This window comes from Rutilus rutilus, assembly GCF_951802725.1.
Source record: "Rutilus rutilus genome assembly, chromosome: 17".
Taxonomy (NCBI): Eukaryota; Metazoa; Chordata; class Actinopteri; order Cypriniformes; family Leuciscidae; genus Rutilus; species Rutilus rutilus.
Genome location: NC_140230.1, coordinates 23,847,388 through 23,858,838, shown reverse-complemented (window position 1 = coordinate 23,858,838; position 11,451 = coordinate 23,847,388). Strand labels below are relative to the sequence as shown.

The following is an 11,451-nucleotide window of genomic DNA, read 5'->3' as shown; positions in this document are numbered from 1 at the left end:
TCCCCATTCACACACTGTGAAAACGACTAATAACACTGTATTACTTTGTCATCTGGGTAAATTTCATTTTCACAAAGCCAAAACCATTCCCTGTAATCCCAATTTTAGAATGTTCTCCTCTGATATAAAGTCATTTTTTACTTTTTTTGAAAAATGTAAAATCCTTTGAACGCAAAGCTTGTTTATCATCCTTGAGTCTGTTCTAAGGAACCTTTAATTTTTCATGATGATAAAATTGTACATTATGTTAAGTGTAATTCTATAACCACTTGTGATGATGTACATATGCCCCCCCCCCCCCCCCCCCCCCCCCCCCCCTCTTATTTCTTATTGTTAAAGGTGCTCTAAGTGATGTTGGGTGACGTCACTTCTTGTTGACGTTCAAAGTATTGTCAAACAAAACGGAGGCTAGCTAGACCCTCCCTCCTCCTCATCCGTGCACTAACCCCCCAAATCCTTCTTGTCGGTTATTGGCTGGAACAATTTGTTATGTTTCGTGGTGCGGGTTAGCCCAGTTTGTTTTTCTTGCCGTTTGTGGAGCCTGGGATTGTCTACAGATGCCGCGTTTTTTTTACAGTGTGTTCAGGGGACAGGCAGCTAGCGGATGGTGAGGAGATGTTTGCTGTATGTGACAAAAAATGTTTTGGCCTAAAAAACGCGTGACATCGCTTAGAGCACCTTTAATATCTGCATCCTTTTATTTGCAAAAAAACAAAACAATAAAAACTTACAGACTAAACACATAATAAGCATGACATCATCGTTTTCACAGATTCGCGTTTTTGTAGTTTACACGTAGGTGATAAGGGTGTCGTTTTCAAAAACGTGCACTTTGAAACCCGTTTTCAAAAGTTTGCATTTCCAGGCCACCCTTAGTGTTTACACAAGACCAGTTTCACATGCGTTTTGGCCGTTCATTTACACGACAACGATGGCCTGAAAATGCATACTTTTAAAAAACGGTTTCAAAGTGCAAGTTTTTAAAAAACAACATCATTGTCATCTCTGGCTACAACTAAATTCATTTTGGATAGATTCGTCCACACTAGCGTTTTTTCCTAAAGATTCTCATCCACTCCGAAAGATCGGAAAACGCTAAATTCACCTTACTGCACATGCGTTAACCCTCATAAAAGGTCACTAAGATGATACAAACATAATCAAGTTATCCCGCAATTGTTCTGGCAGGATCATTTTATTTAGCAAACTATCTCACCATTCACTGATGCGTTCAGGTCTCACTCAGTCACCATTATATGTTTGGTCTAAACCCCAACTGCTCTCATGTTTTGCAGCAGGACAGCAAATGCGAGTGAATTTTCTGTCATCTTTGTAGGACTGTGATATGAAGAGTGTGCAAAGGAAAAAGTGGGATTGTTTTTTTATTAATATTTTCATTTTAATTCCAAATTTTTAAAGTGTTTTTGTCATTTTCATTAGTTTGTTTTCTTTTTCTTTTCAAATGTCTATATATATATTTATTTCGTTTATTGTAGTACTTCAGCTTAAACTAAATGAGAAATGTTGCAAGTTTTTATTTAAGTAATAAAAATATTTATAGTTTTGGTTGATGAAAACACAGAACCTGATTTCACTGAGTAAAACATGTTCCTGCATCAACAGCTTTGTTGAACCTGGAGCAACATTCCAATCAACCAATCAGATTTGAAGGTTTACAGTTTACAGTTTGTCAAGTTCAGGCTTACAACCAGGTTTAGGTGCTTCTATGAGTGTTATTTACCTATCATTTCCCTCTGATTTTAGGGATAACTTATGGGTAGGGTGAAAGTTATCCCTAAAATCATATATAACTTATGTGGTTATGATTAAATGTTCGGACAAGAATGATTTTCCAGGATCAACAAACTATGTTGACCCAGGCAGGAAAATGTCTAACTCTGCAAAATCAGGACGTGCAACAATAACCCTGGTGTGTGTCCGTGTCTCTTTCACAGTTGTGTCGGATGTTGTGTCTTTGTGGGTTCAGTGGGAAAGTCATGTTACAACATTCCTTGTCTGTTTAGACAATATTTAGATTTTTTTAAAACATTTATCTGATTGTTGGATACCAAATTAAACAAGAGAATGTGCTGATAAACTAGTTCTGTAATTTAACATCCAGTAGTCCATGATTGCAAGTCGAATTATAACCCAGAAGTGAATTGTTGAAATTTCTGTTTTTGCTAAGTGAATTTTTTTTTTTTTTTGCAGAGACTTACAAAATCTTTACCTTTATGTGGGTGGTGGTCATGTATGATACCTATTTCTGTGATGGTGTCCAGCTCACCCCTTGTCGCAACCATTAGTATGCAGAATTCAATAGCAAGTTGATCCTAGGTAAGTTTCTTTTGGCAGTGAGTCCACTCTGAGTGATTTGGCTCCTCACAGTGACCAGGGAAAACATCCGAGAGCCTTTCAGTGGTCTGCAGGGAGATGAATGCAGAGGTAGATTGCCTGTGCATTTGTATGTGCGTGTCTGTTTACGTGTCAGAGTAGGCTATAATATAATCTCTGAGCGGGTGTTAATATCTCTCTCTCCCTTGGCTCTGTGTCTTGTGGTTCAGAAGGATGTAACCTCTGATCACTTCTGACATACCATTGTTTGACTGTCGGCAGAATTAAATGACATCTCTCTCTTCTTTCTTTTCTTCCTCTCTCCAAAACGGAATTCCCAGTCTCTGGTATGTTACTCTTTCACAGAAAGGCTTGTCAAGTATAGAAATGCAATTTCACTGATTCAAGGCAATTACCTTGGAGCCTCTTTCCTCATCAGGATGAAGAAACTACAAAGGCACAGATGGTGGCTGACTCTTGTAAAGGAAAGAGCTTCGAGGCAAAGATCCACAGCAGCCCCACTGACACTTGCGTGGTGATGACTTAAATCGTTCAAGCGCTCGAGACAAAGAGGAGGAGAGAATCCTAATTACCCACCATCACTTGCATCATCCTCAATTTGCTGTGAATGTGGGGGGAGAGAGAGGAAAGAGAGAGAGTTTGTAGTACATATTACATAGTGTGTGAATTGTAGTGCCACCCACTAACTTTGGTGGAATCTTTGGTATTTGTTTCCCTGGTTTGCCAATGAAGTATGTTTTACTCAAAGAGAGGGCAAGGTATGTTTTACTCCTAGACCAGCATTTCTGGCCTGTTGAGGACTGTACTCAGCAAGATTTAGTGTTATTATTGCGACAGCAGGCTGAATGATAATATCCAGTGGTCCCCTTTATTTGTGCACTGAAACCTCTGTTGTTGTTATAGCTTGAGTGGACCATTGTCTTAAAAAAGAAATGCACGATATATCAGTACAATAACCATTATTGGCTTATATTAGAGATTTATTTTTTAGTTATCATATCGTTAGATATTATACCGTATATTAAATGCATGCTCATTACCCTTTATTACCTTTGTCACCATCTAACGTTCACTTAAGATTGATCTTTAAAGACACTAATAATTGTACTGTAAAATGTAATCTTTAGCACATTTTAAAAATGTTTACTTTATTTCAACTAAATATTATTTAATTTTAATAAATATTTAAAATATATAATAAAATAATAAATGTTTAATAAATATATTTTTTAAATGTTTACCTATTAACATTTCACGTCCTTTGCATTATTCTGTAATGATGCCTCAAAACATTTGTTTCACTTGTATAAATATTTTAATTAATTATTATTTTAATAAATATTAAAAATATATAATACAATTTTTTAAAATATTTATTTATTAAAATAATTTTAATCTTTTAAATTGTAAATATGTTATGTTATTAGCCATAATTATCAGTGTCTGCCAGAATTTCAATTTTGGTGCATCTGTATTATCTACAAATCTCATTCTCTGATCTTATTCTCATTTTAGATCTGATGCTTTATACATAGTAGCTGTTTGTCATGAAACAGATGTTATATAAAGCTTTTTATCAAATATACCTACTTATTAGAGGTCCAAGCAATGAAGGTGCTGAAACCCTATTGTGTTTGTACTGATCATGATCTTCTTCTTCTTCCTCCTCCTCCTTATTTTTTCTGCCATAAGAGTGTATGGGCCATAAATCATCGAGACCACAAAGTTGGCAGGATTGTCCCGATCTTGCAGCACTACTCATGTCACAGACACACAACCGTCTGACACTAGGTGGCGCTATAATAAGGCATTTTGAATCATAACTTTGGAACCCTAAACAAAATTCTAGATTTTTTTTTATTTCCCATCAGAATCCCTACAAGCCCTACAAAATGTCTCCTATAAAAAATTTCCGCCATTTACACTTTTCCTAAAAAAACTACTATTTCGAACTCCTCCTAGGCCGTTGGTCCGATCTTTGCCAAAATAGGCCCACAGCAGTGTGGGCAAAAAGCTATAAAAAGAATCGGCAAAGTTAGGCCTATAAGTTAATTAATTTGTCAGGCAGCGCCAATTTTTATGCATTGATCTATATTTGCTGAATGCAATGTCCAAGCTTAAAAAAACTTGACACGCAAAGACAAAAGGACATTATGAGGATACACACCAAGTTTTGAGAAATTCCACCAATGATCCATGAAGTTGATAAATGGTGTGCATCTTCTTTGATGGATGCCCTATAAACTTTCTTCTAAAATGACTTGGATACAAAAAAAAAACTAAAAAACATGGCCGCCAGCAGCCAATCAAATTTAATAACATCAAATCTGAATGGCCTACCATTACAAAAATGTATATATTTGTACATCTTGTGAAAATGAATATGCGTACTGATTTTTGTGAAAGTCAGCCACAAGCTAATAACTCTGCAACAGTTAAAGTTTTGAGCTGCAAATGAGTTGCAAATCTTCACATTCATTCGAAATGGTCCTATACCATGCGTTTAATCTAAATTTAAATGTTGAATATGAGTCCACACATACAGTAAACTACACATATTTTGATCAAGCTCTAACTTTCAGTAAAGATATAGCTATAAAAACCACTTCATAAGATACATTTAAATTGGATCACTAATCATTCACATGGGCCATTGGTGCTTGGACTCTGATGATTGCTGCTTGCGGCGATCTATATTGATTTCTTTGTTTCTATAGTGTGTGTACACTTTATGTTAATTAAATTGAATGTACTTAAGAAGACCTAACCAGCTAGAATCAGGATATTTGGTATGATTTGACCTGAAACCCCAGTTTAGTGCTGAACTGACAGAACAGGTGATATGTAAGCTCAGATCCTCTGATTTTAGGGGTGAACAAACTGCTTGAAGACCAAACTACTGAATTTGTGTTGATCCCATCAACACTACAACCAAACACTTCTCTCAAACTCCTTCCCTCTATTTCTTTCTTCTAGTGATTTTGAGTTCCCCTATGCTGCTCCTTCCCCCCCCCCCAATTCCCGGCTTGTTCCCACTAGGCTCCATCTGCTCGTGGAGGGGGCCACAGCAGCTGCAAAGCCTGAATCATGCGCTCCTCTGTGCTTGCCTGCCTGCCACTGCACACGAGCACCAGCTGTAAACTAGCCTACGCAACCTATAGCACTGCTGCTAAAAATCACAGAAAATCACAGGCAGGTGATTAGGTAGAGATTTTGATGGATAGGATTTTAGGTAATACTGGTTAAACATAGAAAATATTGGTTGAGAGCACTTTATGCCTGACAAGCTTACTTTATATTCTCAAATAATTGATCCCAACTCATAAGGTTATAGGGTTAGGTTCAATAATATCATCATCTGGCCTCTATATTGTAGGTTTTTTTTTTTTAATCATTGAGGACTTTATCTTTTCTATTGCACTGGCAAAAGAACAAAATACTGTAAAAAAATAACAGCATCTTTATTTTCATTCATTTAAGCTATGTAATTTACAGAGTTTTCAGAGTCACGAGTTTTCAAGTGTAATGAACTTCGGCAACACTTTGTTCCAATTTAAGCGGCTTGAGGTTAAAGCAAATGCCCTTTTGAATCATATAAATTACTACTAATATTGCTAACTGGAAGGAATATATTGAGCGGCACATATCTAATATTTGTAAATCGGTGGCAAAACCACTTGAAGGGTTTTGTGGAGTTTGTGGATGCATTTTGTGAAAGCTTCAGAGCAGAGGGGTTGAAAACCAAAGTTAAATTAAATGCTATTGTCACATTGTTATTGTCATATTAATAAAAAAATTGCTTTGAAATGTTTTCATCCTTTTAAATAACTTTTGAAATAAGACCCAACTATTATCTTTGCTTCACTTTGGAGCAAAAATGTGCCTTTTTCATAAACCTAACCCCAGCGACACAAACCAGAGACATAGGCAGTTTATTAGTTACTGAAAGGAAGGAGTAGATGGGATTTTATGTAATTCTGATTAAATAATATAAAAGAGTGCATGTTTTTTAAACTTATTTATTTGTTTTGAAAAACAGCAAGGATATGTTTTCCATTTTGGACATCTATGACACAAGAACAAATATATCTAAAGCAAATGCCTATATTATTTAAATAAAATAAATTGCTAGATGTTGCTGAGTATAATATTTCCGTTGATGTCCCATGTAGGCTATTTTATGCAAGCTTTCAGAGTACAGGTGCTGAATACGACCAAAGGAAACAAGGAACAGACCAAGTTTGAGGTGTAACTGTTATTTCGTATTGACTTATTCTGTTAGAGAAAGTAAAATGTTTTCATTCTTTCAGATAAACAAAAAATATATCTAAATATATATGTGTGATTCACTTTAATTTAAGCAATGTATTTTTTTTTCCCAAGCCTGGATGACGTTCAATAGATTGTCGTAACTCGACTTTTCCAAACAATACATTTTATTCATATTCCTCAGAAACATGGCGGGCGCCGTGAATGTGGGGGGGGGGGGGGGGGGGGGATGAGACTGAGAGACGAGTAACAGCATCAATAAATCATTCTCGTCCAATGTTGTTCCCGGGAGATTTCTGATGGATGAAATTAAGCACTTCCATCTCCATCTCCCACCTGATCGCGCGCGTATAAATCCCAGCAGCTGATCAGCAGAGCTCAGACATCAAACCGACACCGCGCGAGCAGAGACGGCAGCGGACACCTCTCTCTCTCTCCCCCCGCTTTCACAGCAACAACAACAACAGCTTCTCCGGAAACCTGCTCGCATTTAAAGCTGCCCATTTTTGGAGCGCTTCCATTTGGGTCTAAGCGCACTCTGACACTCGGGCTCGGGGAGGCGTATCTGCTGCTGTCCAGTGCTGAAGTTGCATTTCGCCTGTGCAGAACGGATCGTGCACAGCTGAAGCAACGGAGCTTCCTCGTCTTTCCTCCCGCTCAGGTGTTTGACTTTCAGCCCTGCAGGACCAACTCTTCTATTGTGCGGTGGATAAAGAGAGGATAACGTGCTGGAAGAGGATTTCAGCTCTGCGCTCTAAACATGCCAAGGTCTTTTTTGGTGAAAAAGGTGAAGCTAGATGATTTCTCATCCACGGAACTTGAGAGCGCGTACGGCAGGTCCAGGACCGATCTTAGCTTTCGGATACACGACAAAGGTAATTGCAACGGAATGCATATGTTCTTTTTTTGTTTATTTAGCACACTTTAGCCAAATCCAAGCATAGTTTTTAGATGCGACCAATGTTTTGTGGTGCTAAGCAAGGTTTTGGGGTTCATTTACTGTATAAATTAAACTCTGCAGGAAGGAAAGTAGATATCCAGTTACAGGATTGAGCACCTCTGTTGCGTTGCTTGTGATTTATGTGAAACCGTAATGGGAATGCAAACATAATTAGTGGGATTCCAGCACTGAAATGCCTGGTAAAATTCACATGCATGACGCATGCCTTATGAAAATCTGCTGCTGGTAACAACGGTAACTTCTCAGCAACTTGGAGCCCAGTCACTTCCAGATGAGCTTAGGTGTTTTGTTTATTCTGCAAATCAAAGAAACGCTTAGTGCAGCTGCACACTGCACTCTGTGCTAATGGTGGTGCCTTTAGAAAGGGGTAATTAATCTCCCACTGTAAAAAAAAAAAGTGCTATCTGTGCTCATACTGTAAGTCCACAGTAAACGCGGTATCCTTCACAGCTCCACGGCTTTGTCCTGAAATAACTCTGGAATAATGGGAAGTCAAACTGACATGTGTTCTATTTGAAATTTCCTGTAGTGAATGGTCATTAAGTCTAATTATATTCAAAGAGAAATGCTGAATTTGTTGAACATTTAATGAATCTCAAAGAGCACTGGCACAATCTGGTTGCCCGTCGCCTTTGCCAAGGTGGAGATAAATTGAGCGGAAAAGTGGCCGTTGCAGCGCCGAACCCCATTGTCCTCACTCGATTCCCTTGTGAATATGAATAATTGAATAAAAGATCTTGTTCTCTCCACGCTAGGCTACATCAGTGACTACATCACCCCGGCCGTTTATGATGGAGAAAGTGACGGTGGCACTAAAGTACCTTCTCCAGGACCGATTTATGACAGCAACCACAGTGACTACGGAGCACCTGACTCGGACCAGCCGGACAGCCCGCAGTCAGAGATCACGTCCGGGTACATCAACGGCGACAATGCGGTGAGCGAAGGTTACGCCGTGGACGCGTTCTTCATCACGGACGGCAGGTCCCGTCGGAAAGTGATCAGCAGCTCACGGACCCTCCAGAGGCACACGTGCAACGAATGTGGCAAAACCTACGCAACGTCTTCTAACCTGAGCAGGCACAAACAGACGCACCGGAGCCTGGACAGCAAGATGGCCAAAAAGTGCCCGACATGTGGGAAAGTGTATGTGTCCATGCCAGCCATGGCCATGCACCTGCTTACCCATGACCTCAAGCACAAGTGTGACATATGTGGGAAAGCGTTCAGCAGACCTTGGCTACTGCAGGGCCACATGCGCTCTCACACGGGCGAGAAGCCCTTTGGATGTGCACACTGTGGAAAAGCGTTCGCCGACCGCTCCAACCTGCGGGCGCACATGCAGACCCACTCCGCGTTTAAGCATTACAAATGCAAGCGATGCAACAAAACTTTCGCACTCAAGTCCTATCTGAACAAGCACTACGAGTCGGCATGCTTTAAAGGCGCGTTCTCGCCGCTGGCGTCCATCGAGGCGTGACTTCCGGTCTGTAAACGCTCACTTCCCCCGTCCCGTCACGTGTTAGGATGATTACGCTATCTTACCCAGTTATGTCTCACAATCAAAATGAAACCGAATAATAGCACAATTTTATCAATTTTCTTTTTTTCTTTTGCAAAGTTGACCTTAAAGGAATATGGAACCTTCGCATGCACTTCAGCAACCATGTCCTTAAATGACATTCAGACAGTTCACCTCGACGCTGCGCAACACTTGACTATGACTGGCGTCGAATGAAGGTTTGAGTGACACCATGTTCCTCATTAAAATAAAACTCTTTTGTATTGTCAGTGGATATTATCACACTGCTGCAAGTGGCCCAAACGTATTCACAATCGAGGTAAACCGGTATTTATTTATTTAATTTTTTAAAATATGTATTATTTGTTTGTTTTAATTACTTCATCTAGGATGTATGATTCTCTATGATGCACTGAAAGTGTGATTTATTTATTTATTTATTTTATGATTCAATTAGCATTTTTCTTTCTGAATAATGTTGCCTTTTGGGTTATACCAGTCTTATTAACACGCCAAAGCATTTAGATCCATGGTAACAATTGAAAAAAAATGTTTTTGTTGGTTTGATTCTTTTTTTTGTATACCTACATACTGCATGCAAAAAGAAAAGAAAAGAAATCTATGCCAATACCACAAAGCTTATTATTTTGCCAAAATGTAGAGATAGTATCAGGGGGCAATATTTCTAGGGGTTCTCTTAAGAATATAAAAAGCAATAATCATAATGCATGGTATTTTTGAAAGTAATAAAGTATTACCTATAGCAGTTTTTTCTAAATCAGGTACGTTTTGATCCAATACTCTTAATAAACATTTAAAAATACCACATCAGGGAAAATGCCAATGTAGAGTTTAGTGAGACTAAATCCATAAGTCTAAACCATCTTCCTTTGCTCTCTGCTTATGCACTGCCTGCCTCGAATTTAACGTAGATTTAGGATGTAGGCCCAAAGTGCTGTAACTCCACTCTAAGCAATTCAGAACCATTCTCTAGAAGTGTGGAACATGTAATGGTTTTTTCTGAGGTTAACTTAAAGGGACACGCAAGGACAAGAAAGGACTGGAGTGATAGGAAGGTGTGCCATCTGCAAAGCCGTTCTGTAATGCACTCGCACTGCATTCCCAGCTCAGCTCAGATCTGACACTTGGTTTTCTCCAGTTTGGGTGTCCCTGAGTTTAAAAGCACTTCATTGTAGAAATCCTTAAAAAGTAGCACAAAAACCCTAGATTCAGGTAGATATTACCTAGCTCAATCTTCCTTTTTTATGTCTTGGAAGAGGAACAGCAGCTCAGTTTGTGAAATGATCTTCATGTAGATACTCATTTGAAGAGGAAAAACCTTTTTACTGTAGATGAATCCACTAAACCTGCTCAAGAAACAAACAAAAAATGTCCTGCGACTTTTTGAGCCAATGTTCAAATGATGTAAGCACAAGACACAAGGCATTTTAAGCACTTCATAATAAAGGCAAAGTAAACAAACACAGTCTGTTGCTCATTTGTCCCTGATTATTGCCGTTCCTCTGTGAAATTAGTCTATTAAAGAGGCCAATTAATCTTGGTGAATGAAAATCAATGCACACGCACTGACAAAGCAACGCAGGCCAAAAGATGGGATGGGTGAAAACCTGCTATGATTATTTACGGTTCAGTATATCCACTCCGGCAGTAGCAATTGGTTGTTTTTAATGTAGCACCAAAAGCTGATAGACTAGAAACAATGGATTGGCAATAATGGAAGTCCAGGGGGAACCATTTCCACAGGTGCTGAGTTTCATTTAAGGTGACATTCTCGCCACAAAAACTTTGCTGCATAAGAGAAATGTGTGCTTTTGTTAACCCAAATCAACAGGTTTCATGGTGAAGCACATTAATGTTAGCAATCCACATAAATAAGTGTTTGTTTTACCGAGGGATGCATTACACTTGAGTTGTGCTTTTGGTGATAAACTGCCTGTGTGTTAGGATGTAATCCACTTCACAAACACGCACTATGAAGTGCTGCTTTTACTGCAGTTTCCTCTGTATCTGCTCAGCTCTCGTTCAGCGAGGAGCACCAAACTCTCCCGCTCAGGTTAATCTAGCTTGTGCAAACGAGGCCACCAGTGTCATCAATTTGCTGGGAATCATTATCCAAGCATTCTGAGCGTCTGTGCTCTGGTCTCCGGAGCTCTGGGTAATTGTGCTAGCAGGATGGGATCAGCAGGAGTCATTATTTAACCGGAGACAGCTGTGCGAGGGGCCGCACACGTTGATCTGTTTGCTGTTTCGTCCCCGTCTCTCTGCTTTAGGATCACAGCATCCCCTGAGTGATTCCTGCGTCTGCTGTACTCTCCGTGTGCAC

At 39.2% G+C, this 11,451-nt stretch overlaps 1 protein-coding gene across 1 annotated transcript; it reads left to right on the top strand.

Moving 5' to 3' along the window:
• The first annotated feature begins 7,047 nt into the window (after positions 1–7,047).
• Positions 7,048–10,576, top strand: scrt1b (scratch family zinc finger 1b). Its single transcript, XM_084385901.1, has 2 exons — positions 7,048–7,499; positions 8,341–10,576. Exons 1-2 carry the CDS (start codon positions 7,385–7,387, stop codon positions 9,063–9,065), a joined length of 840 nt encoding a protein of 279 aa, XP_084242027.1. The 5' UTR covers positions 7,048–7,384; the 3' UTR covers positions 9,066–10,576.
• The last annotated feature ends 875 nt before the right edge of the window (positions 10,577–11,451 follow it).

Excerpts from the sequence above, each read along its gene's own strand:
- scrt1b (XM_084385901.1), top strand. The coding sequence starts at position 7,385 with ATGCCAAGGTCTTTTTTGGTGAAAAAGGTGAAGCTAGATGATTTCTCA. Across the intron at positions 7,500-8,340 it reads CTTTCGGATACACGACAAAG|GCTACATCAGTGACTACATC; the intron begins GTAATTGCAACG and ends TCTCCACGCTAG.